The 16,781-nt window shown below is 39.9% G+C and overlaps 1 protein-coding gene across 5 annotated transcripts in view; it reads left to right on the forward strand.

The window, feature by feature from the left end:
- Heph (hephaestin) overlaps positions 1-16,781 on the forward strand; it is an 86,673-nt gene that overhangs the window by 24,589 nt on the left and 45,303 nt on the right. For all 5 annotated transcript variants that reach the window (XM_070040229.1, XM_070040227.1, XM_070040228.1 and 2 more), the window contains 5 exons: positions 1,754-1,890; positions 3,964-4,095; positions 12,351-12,562; positions 13,582-13,732; positions 16,433-16,645. In XM_070040229.1, the coding sequence (XP_069896330.1) occupies positions 1,754-1,890; positions 3,964-4,095; positions 12,351-12,562; positions 13,582-13,732; positions 16,433-16,645 (845 nt within the window). The remainder of the gene's footprint in view (positions 1-1,753; positions 1,891-3,963; positions 4,096-12,350; positions 12,563-13,581; positions 13,733-16,432; positions 16,646-16,781) is intronic.

The raw sequence follows: 16,781 nt of genomic DNA on the forward strand, positions 1-16,781 counted from the left end.
GCCCTTTACCACTAAGTCACATTCCCAACTCCATATATTGGATTTTTAATTGTTATTATAAAGGTGATGTACAGACAAATTACAGATTCATAAGTCAGATAATGAATACATTAAGTTTTGGACAGTGTCACCTTCTCTTGCTCTCTATTCCCATCCACAAGTTGCATAATTCATTTTCAACATAAGGTTTAGTTAGTACCAATGTTGCATTTGTTCACCCTTTGTCCCTCCATTTCTATGCTCCTGTTTAAAGTTTATTTTTTGGAAGTTATATCTCCAGGAAGAGATCCAAGCATTGGTTGAGGTTCATCCTGTTGTAATCCATGACTGTGTTCAGAAAGGAAGGCCATTAAGGTGGCTATTCTTCAGCTGTTCTTTATTGTATCCATCACTTACCTCCCTGTTTTTTTTTTTCTGTAATCTGTGTCTTTTTTCTTTGCCATTCCTGTGGCTTGAACTCAGGGAATGGGTCTATCCCTGAGCTTCTTTTGCTCAAGGCTAACACTCTACCACTCGAGCCACAGCACCACTTTCAGGTTTTTCTGTTTATGTGGTACTGAGGAATTGAACCCAGGGCTTCATGCATGCTAGGCAACTACTCTACCACTAAACCACATTCCCTGCCCCTGTAATCTGAAGGAGACATTTGAAAAGGGGTATAACAAGCACTCTATCTTATAGCTATTCCACATATCCTTTTGGAGGAATTTCTCCAAGTTCTCCTGGGCCATCTATGACTCAGATGTGGAGATGATATTGCAGGAAGGCAGTGCTTTACTCAGTTGCTAGGCTTTAGATTATATCAGTTCACTGGAAAACTGGTGAGGCCAGTTCCTTCACAAATGAACACTTGATAGATGATGAGGGGGAAGACCCTTGGATTCTTTCAACAGTCAGAGCTGAGTGAATTTACGGGAAATTTAAATTGGTACTTGCATTTTAGGGTGGCATCTAGAATCTCTATGCTGGTTTATCCATTTAGTAGGCTTTCATATTCAACTGAAGGTTATTTTGTTGAGACTGGATCTCCCTATATTGCTCAGGTTTTCCTTGAACTCCTGGGCTCAAGATCCTTCCCGCCTCAGCCTCCCATGTAGATGAGACTATGTGGAGAAGTCTAGGTGTGGGTGGATTAAAGGTGTTATGAAGAGTCACTCTAATAATTAAAATTACTACGTTGCTAGTGAGGTGGTTCTCTTCTCAGGTTCTCCTTGATTCAGGCAGAAAGACACCAGGCAAGGTGAGGATGGAGATTATGATTATATAAAGCTCTCTATCCATAGATTCATCATTGTCTGTAACAACAGCAGTCCATATAATAGCAGCACCTCATCACATCCTGTCCTCCAGTAGCCATACCCCATTCATCAGTGGTATCACCCCATTAATTTTTCTTGTCCTTCAAGGATGCCTATTTATACCCTTATCTAGAAAAAAAGTGGCACTTGACCAAGGATGGCCACAAAAGGCCATGCATGCATACTCAATCGCAAACTTAAGGTAGCACATGTGCACATGACTGAAGATTACCTCCTTGGAAATAACTTCAATGTCTTTGGAAAGGCTCAATGAGAAGCTGTAAATCTCTTAGTAGTGGTGTCATCAGAAGCAGCATCTTCCCTGGTGGGAGTTATCCAGGACAATCTCAGAAATTCTCTTAACCATAATGATCCATAACCTGATGACACTGAGGGTGAAATGCGGGTCTGTTTGAAACTCAGTAAAATAACTTATTTTTGTCCTTATGTGCCAGTGGCTCAGATAAATTCTTCCAGAAGAACTCTACCCGGATTGGAGGTAGTTACTGGAAAGTTCGATATGAAGCTTTCCAGGATGGATCATTCACTAACAAAGTGCAACTGGAGGAAGATAAATATCTTGGAATCCTGGGTAAGGATGATGATGATGATGATGATGATGATGATGATGATGATGATGATGATGATGATGATGATGACAACGACAATGACGATTATGACGATGACGACGATGATTATCTTTTTTGTGTTCCAGTCCTCGGGCTAGAACTCAAGGTCTGGACACTATAGCTGAGGTTTTGTGCTCAAGGCTAGTGCTCTACCACTTGAGCCACAGTGCCACTTCTGGCTTTTAGTAGTTAATTAGAGACGTCACAGATTTTCCTGCCCTGGCTGGCTTTGAACTATGATCCTCACCTCTCAGCCTCCTGAATAGCTAGGATTACCAGCAAGAGCCACTGGTGCCTGGCTTATTATTATCTTTAAGTAGTTGTACAAAGGGGTTTCAATTCAACATGTCAATTCATCTATCAATTGCATCTTAATAGGGTATGGAATCTTTAACTCATGAAACTTACTAAGCAGAGCCAGAGAAGTGAGAAGGACTGAGAAATTTGAGCCTAGGATGATTCAGGCGCACACTGGAGTTCAGCATCTCCCAAAGTGAGCCCCAAGAGATGAAAAAATGATTATGTATCTGTGTGTGTTTGAAAAACGTTAAGCATAGTCAAGTAATATTCTTTAGTGTAGGACTTAAGACAACCTTGGATTTATTTTTCTTTATCCTGAATCTCCAGGATGGAAGTGGAGTATGCAGTGTTTCTCATATTTCCATTACTACTGGAACATTATGGTATCATCTGCTAGCAGTATTGTTTCTCTAGGGCATTCTTGTAGAGCTGTATGAGGCAGTAAGAATAGTCAGACTCTTCGCAATCTGAGGCCAAGAGCAGATTGACATAGACAAGTTTGCTATGAGAGATAGAGACATAGGCTTGGATTCTCACTTTGGAGAAGTATGCTGAAGGTTGAAAGCACAGTATTAAAGAGCATAGAAAGCTTAGATGTGGTTTAGTTTCTGGGTGAAACGGGCATAAAATAGATCAGACAGGATAAAATTTGGGAATGAAAGTAATGTAATGTACTCTGGAATAGGTATATGCCAATTGATTGTAGTTCTGAAAATGGATACTAAGTTTTGTGTTAGACAGGGAGAGGTTATGAAGAAAAACAGTCCTCTCTGGTAAAGAGAGATGGTGATGAGTAGGACGGACTTTTTAATTGACTGGGGTTCAGTGTGGGTACCCAGTCCTTGAGCAGAGGTAGAAGTAGTAGGTGTAGAAACGAAGGTATTAAGTCTGACCTATAGTTAGAGCCAATATAGAAACCCAGAGCATTGCCTTAGTATTTTTGGTTGGCCTTGAAGTGACTCAAAATAGGTTAGAGGTGAGTAGTGAAGCACAAAACAATCTCAAAGTTATGGCTAGGTGGCTGAATCCTGACCCTAGAGAGAGGCCATAATAATTGTCCTTGCTCTGAATAGGGTTAAGAGTGAGATGAGCTGAGATCTTAGATGAGACCTGTCAGGAGATACAGCTAAGGGAGCTCAGACAATGAAGTCAGGGGAAATGGGAGCAGACCTGACAGTCTGGAGAATGTCCTGCCCTTAGGTTATGACTGTGCAGCCATTTGAATTTGGTCAGTTCTACCTCTCTGGACTTAAATTTCTTCATCTGTGAAATGGACATAATGACTCCTGCCATGTATGCTTTAAAATGATACTTGAGGGTCAATATGAGATAATTTTATAGTACTTTTAATAACTCTAAATAAATATAGTTGGAATGGATCGTTGTTATTCTGAAGAGTATTCTAGTATATCTACCTTCACTTATATTTTCTTTCCTTCTCTCCTTCTGTTTCCTTCCCCCATCATTGTCATTTTCTTTTCTTTTTCTTTTTTCTTTTTAACTGGTCATATTGCTTGAACTTGGGCCCTGGACATCAGAGCTTTTGTGCTCAAGGCTAATTCTCTACCACTTTGAGCCACAGTTCCATTTCTGGCTTTTTGGTAGTTAATTGGAGATAGAGTCTCACAGAACTGTGATTCTCAGATCTCAGACTTCTGAATAGCTAGGATTACAGGTGTGAACCATGGGCATCTGGCTCATTCTCATTCTCATTCTTTCTCTTCTCCATTCTTTAGGGCCAGTGATCCGGGCTGAGGTGGGTGACACCATTCTAGTGGATTTCCACAACCGAGCCTCACAGCCATTCAGCTTGCAGCCCCATGGGGTTTTTTACACAAAAGACAACGAGGGTACAGTATACAATAATGGTGAGCAGACAAAGTTTCCACAAATGGGGGCTGTTAGTGGGTGCATATGGCTTGAGGGGAGAAGGGAGGTTTTGGAGGGAAAAAGAGTGCTATGTGTGATAGGGTTGAATGAAAGATGATGTCATAATGAATCAGAGCTAGGTTCAATAATAAGAGAAAGCCTTAAAAAAACATGTTCAGAAGCAGGACATGAGGCTCAGTAGTAATTTGTACCTAACATACCCCACATCCTGTAGCCAACTGTCAGCAACAAATTTAAAAAATATATTTCCATGTATTCATACTAGAAATTGCCATGTACATTTTGATGTATCTTTTTTCTGTGCTTATAAAAATGTTTATATTTGAATTTAGGGGATAAAAAGGTTATGTATAGTTTGTAGGCATAAATTAATTGTACAGGGGTGTTTCAGAGGTGATATTTCCATACTGGTGTAAAATGTATTTAAATGAAGTTCACTCCCTCTTCATTCCAACTTAACTTCTGCAACCCCTCCCCCCCTATTTTTAGCAGTGCTAGGAATTGAACTCAGGACCTCACACTTGTTAGGCCATTACCAGTACCACTTCAGTCCTGTTTTGTGGTAGTTATTTTTGAGATGGGGTTTTTGCTTTTAGTCTGGGCATGTGCAAGGACTGAAATCTACTTGTTTTAGGCTTTCTATTGTTGCTTAGATGACAAGTGCTTGACATTGCATCCATCTTCCCTTGAGATGGAGTCTTGTGTACTTCTCTGCCCAGGTTGAACCTGGAACTCTGATCCTCCCTATATCGGCTTCCATTGTAGCTTAGAATGGCAAGCATACACCACTGCATGCAACTATGGGTTGAGAAAGAGTTTTGTGAGCTTTCTAACCTGGTATGGTCTTACATCATTATCTCCCCATTCTGTTGTTGTCACGTAACTAGGATTACAATTGTGAACTACTGATGCCTAACCCTCACTCCTTGTTTTTTAAAAAATTATTTTTTTGGTACAAGTCTTGGGGCTTGAACTGAGGGCCTGGGTGCTATTCCTAAGCTTTTTTGTTCAAGGCTAGCACTCTGCCATGTGAGCCACAGATCCAATTCTGTTTTTTTTTGGTTGTTAATGGGGAGATAAGAATCTCATGGACTTTCAAACTTGGGCTAGTTTTGAACTGCAGCCCTCAGATCTCAGCCTCCTGAGTGGTGTGAGCCACTGATTCCCAGCTCAAAAATGATTTTTAGTGTACATTAGTTGTACAAGGAATGTTTCATTGTGACAATTCCATATATGCATCCAATGTATCCTGTACAAATTCACCCCCCTTGTTACTCTTCCTTAACTTTCTTCCTTTAGAGCAGTTCTAATACATTTTCTAGTTCCATTTTCACTCATGCAAATAAACAACTTTAACCACATCCATCCTCATTTGACCTTTCCATTAGCCCTGTCCATTCCTGCTGCTACCCATCCAAACAGAGTCTGTTTTGCACTTCTGCCATTAATTTTTAATGTGTATTAATTGTACTAAGGGGTTTCACCATCGTTTTTCATCTGTGCCTACATTACACTTTAATCAGAATAGCCTTCTCTATAGCTTTCCCTTTTCCTGCCCACCTAAACTCACTACTGTCAGCAGTTATCACTGAAATTCCTAATTTCATATTCATGCATAGTTGCAATGTATTTCAGAATTATTTACTCTCCATCTTTCTTTATCCTCCTGTTCCTTGTCCTCATTCCTCTACAAAGTCCAATAGGTAGAATAATTTCCTATTTATGTATATTGTTATATATACATATATATGCATGTCTATGAACATGTATGTATTTTAGGTATTGTTTACACATATAAGTGAAAACATAGTATTTACATTTTGGGGCTTGGCTATCTTTTTCAACATGATATCCCTCAATTCCATCCATTTTCCTGCAAATGATATGATTTCATTTTTCTTCATGGTACATATATATGTGTGTATATATATATATATATATATATATATATATATATATATATACCCTATCTTTATCCATGTGTATGTCATCATTGAGGTCTTGTTCCTTTATATAAGCAGCATTAGTAGATTTCACGGTGCTATCTTTACATGCGCGTGCACACACACACACACACACACACACACACACATGCACACACTTCAATCATGCTCATCCCCCAGTACCTTCTCCTTTTACTTTTCTACTTCTACTAGTTTTCTCTGCCAGAAAATCCCCTTTTTGTTGATATAGTTTTTCATTCTGCTGTCCTGAAAATCATATCTTTTTTCATATAATTATCATATTATAAATATGTTAGTGACTGTATGGTATTCTTTTTTTTATTGTGAAAATACCATTCAGAGGGGTTACAATTACATGGGCAAGATAATGAGTACATTTCTTATCAAGCATTGTTGCCTCCTCCTTTGTTTCCCTTTCTCATCCCTTCCTATCTCCCACCCCCCATATCCCTTCCCCCCCCAGGCCAAAGTTGTAACATTTTTCAACATAATGACTTGTACATTTCATTGTTGCAATGGGTCCACCTGTATCCCTACTTAAAAGATTTGTTTTTGCCCTTCACCTCCACAAATTATACCAACATCAAATACAGTGAAAACAGGGGTTATACTGTGGGAGAGGGACACACAAAGCCACAAAGACATCATCTTATAAATATGTTAGAAACAATTACATGAAAGAAAAAATATTTGAGTCCTTATCTTGGGGTTCATTTCACCTCACATCAACTTGTCTAAACGTTTCTGCTTATTTCAGACATATACTAGTTATTGCAAATAAGGGAAACCATAGGACCTATGTTTCTTTAGGTCTGGCTTACTTCACTTAATATAATTTTTTTCAAGTCTTTCCATTTCCTAACAAATGGGGCAATGTCATTCTTTCTGATGGAGGCATAGAATTCCATTGTGTATATATACCACATTTTTCTTGATCCATTCATCTAGTGAGGGGCATCTGGGTTGGTTCCATATCTTAGCTATGGTAAATAATGCTGCAATAAACATAGTCGTTCTGGTAGCTTTAGTATGGTCTTGTTTGTGATCATTTGGGTAAATGCCCAAAAGTGGGATTGTTAGGTCATAGGGGAGCTCTATGTGGAGTCTTTTGAGGAACCTCATACTGCTTTCCAAAGTAGTTGAACAAGTTTAGACTCCCACCAACAATGCAGTAAGGTTCCCTTCTGTCCACATCCCCTCCAGCATCTGTTGTTATTAGAGTTCTTGATTATAGCCATTCTAACTGGGGTGAGGTGGTATCTCAATGTTGCTTTGATTTGCATTTCTTTTATGGCCAGAGAAGTGGAGCATTTCTTCATGTGTCTATTGGCCATCCTTCTTTCCTCTTCAGACAGCTTTCTCTTTAAGTCTTTAGCCCACTTATTTTTGGGCAGTTGTTTCTTTGAGGATTTGTTGTTGGGGGATTTAATTTTTTGAGTTCCAAGTATATTTTAGATATGAGACCCTTGTCTGTTGTATGGCTAGTTAAGATCTTCTCCCAATCTGTGGGCTTTCTATTGATCTTGCTAGCTATGTCCTTTGCCATGCAGAAGCTCTGCAATTTCATGTAGTCCCATTTGTTTAAACTTTCTTTGATTTGTTGTGTTTCTGGGTCTCTATTAAGAAAATTTTGGCCTGTGCCAAGGAGACCTAGGGTTTCTCCTACTCTGTCCTATAATGTTTTCAGGGTGTCTGCTTTGACTCCGAGGTCTTTGATCCATTTGGAGTTGATTCTAGTGCAGGGTGATATGTAAGGGATCTAGCTTTAATTTTCTACAATTGATTAACCAGTTTTGTCAACACCATTTACTGAAGAGGCTGTCTTTCTTCCACTCTATTTTTTAGCTCAGCTCCCTTATCGAAGATTAGATGGCTATAGGTCTGTGGGTTCATTTCTGGGTTTTCAATTCTATTCCATTGGTCCTGAGGTCTGTTCTTGTACCAGTACCAAGCTGTTTTGATTACTATGGCTTTGTAGTAGAGTTTGAAATTTGGTATTGATATTCCTCCAGCAATAGGTCTGTGTGTTCATTTCTGGGTTTTCAATTCTATTCCATTGGTCCTGAGGTCTGTTCTTGTACCAGTACCAAGCTGTTTTGATTACTATGGCTTTGTAGTAGAGTTTGAAATTTGGTATTGATATTCCTCCAGCAGTGTTCTTTCTGTTAAGGATCATTTTTGCTATTTGGGGTATAGTCAAAAGTATTTTTAAAACACACTAAAAGTATAAAGAAAAAAGCTGTAAAGTAAAGGAAACTTGCACAAGGCCCCCCGGTTTGCTCTTTTTAATGAAGTTAGTACAATTAACTAAGGCAGGATCAATAAGAGTTTGAGACTAGCCTGGGCTACATAATGAGACTATCTTAAAAAAAGAAGAGAGATATTTTGGAGAACACTGAAACTTTCAATATGAACTGGACATTAGATGACATTAGGGAAATATTTTAGGTGTGGTGATGGTGTTCTGATTACATGGGGGATGCTTGCTGATTTATTTGGGAATACAATTTTATATTTCCAATTAAGCAAACAATCTATCTCTTTTCCTCTCCATATAGGGAGACATAGATGAGATAATATTTTTTCTTAGGCTGGGGACTGAACCTAGGATGCCACACATACAAGTACTTTGCCATTGAGCTCTACCTCCTACGTAGATATAGACAAGGATAGCAAAACATTGACAATAGATTCTTGGTGGTAATGTGGTCATTGAATCATTTTAAATTACTTTTCTATTACTGTATATTTATTGTACAAAATAGTGGGCTTCATTATACCAGATCATATATGTATGTGATAGACTTTGATCATATTCACCTCCTCCATTAATATGTTTTGTTCTCTCTCCCCTTTCCACTGTGATATGGAATGTTCTGCTTTTGCTTATGGCAGGCAGAACCCACACAGCTCTTTTGGCCATGGGTAGAACCCACCAAACCTTTCTGGCTTTGGAGCAGACAAAAACCACTAGGGTTGCAGCCCCATGGCAGGCAATGCCTGCCAGTGTTGTATGTCATGAACCTTGTCTGCCAGTGTTACAGATATGTAGCCTTCTCTGTTCTTGTCTCAGGAATTTAGGGAATGATTTCCAGGACAAGTGTGGGTGAGTGTAAAGAACTTTTATCATGTTGCTTTGTATGTCCCTCCCCTACAGTATAACCCCTGCTTTCACTGTATTTGATGTCGGTATAATTTGTGGAGGGGAAGGAGAAAAACAAATCATTTAAATAGGGATACAGGTGGACCCATTGCAACAATGAGATGTACAAGTCGTTATGTCAAAAATGAACTTTACAACTCTGGTGCGGCGGGGGGGGGGGGAGAGGATTGGGTTAAGGGGCGGTAGGAGGATGGGAAGGGATGGTAAGGGGAAACAAAGGAGGAGGCTGCAATGCTTGATAAGAAATGTACTCATAATCTTGCCCATGTAATTGTAACCCCTCTGTACAGTATTTTCACAATAAAATAAAAAAAGAACTTTAATCAGAGGAGAATTATCTTGCTCAAAGGACACAGACACTCACGCATGCACACGTGCACTGGCCTTGGGGCTTCAACTCAGGGCCTGTGCACTGTATCTGAGCTTTTTTTTTGCTTGTCTAGCTAGCATTCTACTATTTGAGCCACACTTCAACTTCTGCTTGTTTGATTAATTGGAAATAAGAGCCTCAAGGACTTTCCTCCCCAGGCTGGCTTCAAACCACAAACCTTCACATCTCAGTCTCCTGAGTAGCTAGAATTAAGGGCATGAGTCACTGGTGACCAGCTGTGTGTCCGTTCTTATATCTATGTTTCTGTCTAGGTGTCTGAGTCTAAGGGTTCTTATACCCTGGACTGTGCTCTGATTGGTTGCCCCTATTACAATTAGATGTTTTGGAAGATTATTGGTTAGATTCCACAGTATTCTGATTGGTTGGTAATTCCTGATAAGGTCCCTTTTACAAATCCTTTCCCCTAGGGAAGGGCTAGGAAGGGGCACAAGCAAGGTATTTTAAAACAGTGTCTCCCTTGTATTTAGTTTCTGCTTGGTAGGCCAAGATGCTGTCCAGGAGACTTTGGTCTTAACTAATTTATCCTTTCAACTGGCCTTCTTCCTTTTTTCCTATTGTCCATCTTCTACTTTCATGTCCACTTAAATATTGTTTAAAGTTTTCTTTGTGTCTGTATATTTAAAGAATTTAAAGAATTAGAAACCATGAATAAGTAAGCATAGGTAAGTTAAAATAATTCAGATGCATACCCCTTTGTTGTCAGTCCTACCATAAAAGCACTAGTGTTTTTCTGTAGACTTTTATGACTATTTTTCAGGATATATTGTAAGGTGTGCAGTAGATATGTCAGAGAAATACATTAAAATTTTTGTCACTTATATCCAAATTGCTCTATGGGCAGCCAACCAGACCTGAGAAATTCACCTTTTGCCTCACACACACATACCAGCAGTCTGGCAATCTTTTTCCTTTTGTGCTGGTACTTGAGCTGGAACTCAGGGCTTTGCACTCTTCCTATTTTTTTCCCCTTAAGACTGATACTCTACCACTTGGGCCAGGCTATCACTTCCAGCCTTTTCTGGTTAATTGGAGATAATAGTCTCTTCTGTTTGTCTACCTGGGCTGACTTTAAACCTTGATCCTCTTGAATACCTAGGATTATAGGTGTGAACCAACATCGCTAAGCCTGGGAGAGTCTTTTTTAACATTTTTCAAAATGATAGTCTTGTAGGCAATAATATCTATAACACTCCAGGTATTTTGATTTACATTTATTTGATTGCTATGTTAATATTCCTTTATGTGTGGGTATGAACTTGTTCAAAGCTTTTGATGCATTTTGTCAACAATAATATTTTAATTCACTTTATTATCATAGAAGTAATATACAGAGGGATTACATTTACATGTCAGGTAATAAGTATGTTTCCTTTTATATGGTATGTTTCCTTTTATATGGTGTCATCTATTCCCTCATTTTCTCCCATTCCCTCCCTCCCATCTCCACCCACGAGTTGTATAGTTGACTTACATCCATGTCCAGTGTACTCCACTGCTGTACTTTTTCACCCTTTTTCCTCTGATTCTGTGCCCTACCCACACCCTCCCACAAATATGTATGTGAATGTGCCATATATAAGGTAAAGAATGCAGAATCATAAGCAAAACAAAAAACAAATTAAGAAAAATGTCCTTTGTTTCCATATCTTTAGAATTCATTTTAGTATATTATTATTATTATTATTAGCTGTTCTTGGGGCATGAACCCAGGGCCTGAGCTCTGTCCCTGATCCTCTGTATGCTCAAAGCTAGCACACTTGAGCCACAGTACCACTTCTGGCTTTTTCTGTTTTTGTAGAACTGAGGAATCAAACCTGGGGCTTCATGCAAGGTAGGCAAGCACTCTACCACTGAGCCACATTCCCAGCCTGGATGTTATTTTATATACATATGAAGAGGATTTGGGTATTGCTCCTAAGACTATCCTCTTTGGGTCTCACTGTATGCCAACACTGATTTTTGAGAAGAGTTTTCCCATATATAGTTAATCTTGTTAGAGTGGGGTAGATGCTAGCTAAGTCATGTCTCAACAATATTGATAGCAAAATGTTATTCAGGTATTTTAATGTATAATTACTAGTGAATTTTGCAATTAAAAAGCTGTTTTGATTGTCTAGTGTTTCTGTTTAAGTGATTATAGCCTTAATGCTTTTTCATATATGCACATACATACATTTGTAACATATACATACCTAGCTCCTACACACACACACACACACACACACACACACACACACACACACACACACACACACACACACACACACATATATACATATGTATATGTATACAGGAGAGGGGGGGCTTAAAGCATTCAATAATACATCTGTTCTCAAGTGTGAAATAGGCTATGACAGGCTATGGAAAGTTTTTAAATAGAGGTAGAGATAAAAGAGCAGATGAATGTGTGGTTTCAAATAAGTGGTATGCCAAAAACATTTCTAAGTCCCTTTTAATCCAAAGGTCTTATGATTTAAGAAAATTGAACTCTAAGCAAGTTTAAATTCCCCCAGGTGAAATAGCAAGTAGTGGTACAAGCAGAAATCAAAGTCTAATATCTTGATTCCTAGACCAAGGATCTTTTCAATATTCAGTATCCCATGTTGCTGCTGTTCCTGCTGTTCCAAAAATGTGCAATCTTTATCATATGTCTTTGGATCTGATAATCCTCATGATAGCCAGTATGAATAATGAATCTCATGCTTTCCCCTGCAGGCTCATCCCCCTCAGGCTTGGTGGCCAAGCCCTTTGAGAGAGTAACATATAACTGGACAGTCCCCCCTCATGCTGGTCCCACTGCTCAAGATCCTGCCTGTCTCACCTGGATGTACTTCTCAGCTGTGGATCCTATAAGAGATACAAATTCTGGCCTCGTGGGCCCCCTGCTGGTGTGCAAGGCTGGCGCCTTGGGTGCAGATGGCAAGCAGGTGTTGTAGGGGTGTCTAGCTGGGAAGGGCATGCAGCTGGGTTTCTGGATATGAATTAAAATGGATCTGGATTCTATAGGCAAGGGAATAGAAATACAATCCAAGAAAGCCATTTTGTCAGAAATTAGTAATTGGTGACTTCCTGCTCTTTGGGCCTGTTATTTTTAAAATTCATAAACACATCTTCCTTAGCCTGGTATCCTTCCTATTTCTTATCTTCCTGCAGTCATCTACCTCACCACACTCCTTTCTTTCCCTTTGCTTTCCTGCCTCACCACTTCAGTGACCCTTAAAAGCTGCCCCTAATCCCTAAATCTACTTTGCTGTTTGTTTCACTCCTTAAAAAATTATAAACAGAATAGGTTTATTTAGAAGCAAAGAAAGAAAGCTGAGTTAGAAGTGCAGACTCTCCTGAGAGCTGTTTATCTCCATTTGTATCCACTATTTCTAATTCTGTAACTATATTCCAGTTACTAAATCTTTACCACATTTTCTCATCTGTAAAAATAAAGGGTTAATAAAGGAAGAAGGTACCTTGGGTTTCTGTGAGATTAATGAGAATAATCTGTATAAAATGCTTAGCACCACATCTGGCAAATAGTAAGCACTAGGTAACTGCTAGTTGTGATAACAGTAGCTATTATTATTTTTTCTAATTATATTTGAATTTCTCCCCTGAGCCATCCGTGGATTTCCCAGTCATCTTTTCCTAGTCCTCTCCCAGTGCCTGCAGGTTTTTCTCTTGCCACATTCTGTTCATCTTTCCCATTCCCTTTCTGACATTCTTCTCCTTATTCTTGTTCTTTCACTCTGACTTCCTTTTTCCATCTGCAATTTGAAGCTCCTTGGGGGGAAACCTGCCCAGCAACAGCTGCAGCTCTGGCAGGAGGTGTAGGCTTAGCTCTGAGTCTGGAAAAGGAAACAGGAAAGGATCCAGTATCTGGATCTGCAACTACACAGTGCACCACTTCTGAACCCACTGTCATTCATCCCTCTGCTTTCTTCCACGGGACCTGCAGAAAGGGGTGGATAGAGAATTCTTTCTTCTATTCACTGTGATGGATGAGAATGAGAGCTGGTACAACATTATCAATCAAGAGGCTGCTATGTTGGATTCCTCATTGCTCTCATCAGATGTCAAAGGCTTCCAGGAGTCCAATCGGATGCATGGTATGAGGAATACTTTTGTCCTGGGTATAGCTAAATGTTCATAAGGACAATCTAACCCTGACAACAATTATAAGTGATCCCTGAAACACTTATGCCATTGATCAGCTTTGTCCCTGATACAGTCTAGACTGAGGGATTCAAACTAAAAGAATAGAATATTCTTAGATTTAGTGTATTCCTATGCTGTACCCTGTGTTCCATAGTATGGGGAACACTACAAGAAAATACTGTGAAATGAGAACTGTGTGCAAGGAATCTTCTAGACAATGTTGAGAGTAAGCTGAGTTAATACCCTTCAAGTATTTTTTTCATTTTGTTGTTTCTGGCATAGAACCAAATGTCTTGCACCTGCTAGCCATGTACTCTACTACTGAACATGCCCAGCCCCCCTTTTAGATTGTTTTCCCTCTCTTCTTTGGCATAGAACCAAATGCCTTACACCTACTAGGCAAGTACTCTACCACTGAGCCATACTCCTAGCCCCCCTTTTAGATTGTTTTCCTTCTTCTCTTGCTCCCTTATCCCGTACTTCAACTAAGTATGGAATACTTTTTGTTCCCAAATGCACACTTTGTACGAAGCTGATTTCATACTTTGGTAAGTGCTGCACCCTCCACTTGAAAAGTCTCTTGTTACAGATTTGGCTTCAGTCTGTGCAAATTTGTCCATTCTCTGAGACTGAACTCAAAAATTACCTTATCTATGTTACCATTTCTTGTCAGTCAAGTCTTGAGTGAAGCCACCCTCTTCTGAACCCCACGGCACTTTAAGCAGGTCTTTTTAATAACAAGTTCCAAACAGTGCTTCATATTATAATCATGTGTGGCATGGCTTTTGACTTCTACTAGAGTATATTTTTCTAAAGTGAGTATTATGTGTTGCCTATGTCTATATCCTCTACACTGTTTAATACATCATACCTATTCCTTGAGATACTAAACAACTAAATGAGTGGGTGGGTGGGTGGGAGAATGAATGGGAGGGCATTCATTCTTGGATGGGTGAACTTCAGTGGGAACACCAGCACTTTGCAGTGAAATGCAAGTAATAACACCCATGGAAAAATGTAGAACAATCTAAGACATACTATAATTAAGTGCTAAATTGTGTAGAACAGCTTTTAAGTTCGGAGGAGGAGAACATTAATGAGGAACAATCAAATTAAAGGATTTGTAGAAGGGAGCACTTGAGCTGGGGCTCAAAGACTGAATAGTTTTGCTACTAGAACATTCTAGGCAGGGGAAGCATAATTGAGTTTAGTGACATTCTTATCAACATCTTCAGGGATTATTAAATAGGCTGACTCCTGCGGAGTGGAGACCTTGAAAAGCTTATGTTTCAAGCAGCCCTCCCTGTATTTTGTTGGGGATTATGGTTACAAGGTGGGAGGGGGACAAGAACATGTGTGCTGTCTTCTGGCTGCATCTCTTAGTTCACATCTCATGTAGTTCCATCATTGGATAAATAAGACAGTCTCCTGAACCAAGTTAATTCCCATTTATTGACCACTGAATTGGTACCGAGAACCATTCCAACTACGCAGGCAGTCAGACACATGAGAAATTATCTTCTTCCTGTTAGGACAATCTAGTGCATAGGATTTTCTGTAAATCACTGGTTTTGGGAGGTAAGTGATAGTGCAGAAATTTCCAGGCTAAATGGTTCGTGAAAATTAAAGGTCAGAGAGGGACTTTGTGTCACAGAGAAGATGTTTGAGCTGGTTCATGATATCTGAATATTAAATTGCCATAGAGATCAGAGGTGAAGTTTTTTCCAGGTAGAGGGAACATCTGAAAAGTCAACATGTGTTTTCTAAGCACTTTCTGTGTTTAACATCTTCTGGAGGTAGAGGCAAATATCAGTGATAGGCTGTTTGTGAGAGAGAGTGGGAGTATAAACTTCAGGAGGGAGTACCATAGACAAGACTTTCACAAGAGTTCAGGCCAGAGAAGATGAGGGCCAAAGCTTTGGCATTTGCAGAGAAGGTGAAGATGATACAGACTGATGGTTGAAGATAGAATCTAAGGGACAAGAATGAAAACAGATGGATGAATTGGGTGCTGCCTTTATGCTGTGATCCTAGCTCCTCAGGAGGCTGAGATCTGAGGACTGCAGTTTGAAGTCAGCCTGGGTAAGAAAGTCTCTGAGATTCTTATCTCCAATTAACCAGCAAAAAGACATTAATGGAGGTATGACTTAAGTGGTAAAATGCCAGCCCTGAGTGCAAAAAAGCTCAGGGCAGCACCCAGGCCCTGGTTTCAAGCTCCAGTACACATGATAAGGAACAATCAGAAGTTGTATGAGAATCAGAAAGTATAATGTCACAGAAATCAAGGAAATTTGTAAGAGAGTGGGGCTTGTAAAAGGTGGTGTGTGTGTGTGTGTGTGTGTGTGTGTGTGTGTGTGTGTGTGTGTGTGTGTGTGTGTGTGTGTGTGTGTGTGTGTGTGTGTGCAAACACATACAAGCTCTAGTAATGTCTGTTGTTAGGAGACTATGGTGGAAAGGAAGGACCTGAGACCAGATAAGCCAGTTGGGCCCTCATCCACAAGATGGGAATTCAAGTAAAGTTGCAGATGAGTTGAGGTATATCTGCCCTATGTTGTGGGAACTATCGTGTAAAGCTGATGCCATGTTGCTGGCCAATGCTTGAGTAGTCTGATCTCATCTCCCCATCTTGTCTTTTGTGTTTTGTTTTCCAGCCATTAACGGGTTTCTGTTCTCTAACCTGCCCAGGCTGGACATGTGCAAGGGTGACACGGTGGCCTGGCACCTGCTTGGCCTGGGCACGGAGACTGACGTGCACGGGGTCATGTTCCAAGGCAACACTGTGCAACTTCAGGGCATGAGGAAAGGGGCAGCCATGCTCTTTCCTCACACATTTGTCACAGCCATCATGCAGCCCGACAACCCTGGTAAGTAATGCCTTAGTAGCTCCCCAGGTTCAGAGGGAGTAGGGAGTAGAGGGTGAAAGGTCCAGGGTTGAGAAGAAGCAGCATTTGATGGATGCTGAGGAGGTTCCCAAAACACTTGCCTACTCCATCTTCAGTG

This window comes from Dipodomys merriami, unplaced genomic scaffold (assembly GCF_024711535.1).
Source record: "Dipodomys merriami isolate MVZ:Mamm:240054 unplaced genomic scaffold, mDipMer1.0.p SCAF_3, whole genome shotgun sequence".
Lineage (NCBI taxonomy): Eukaryota > Metazoa > Chordata > Mammalia > Rodentia > Heteromyidae > Dipodomys > Dipodomys merriami.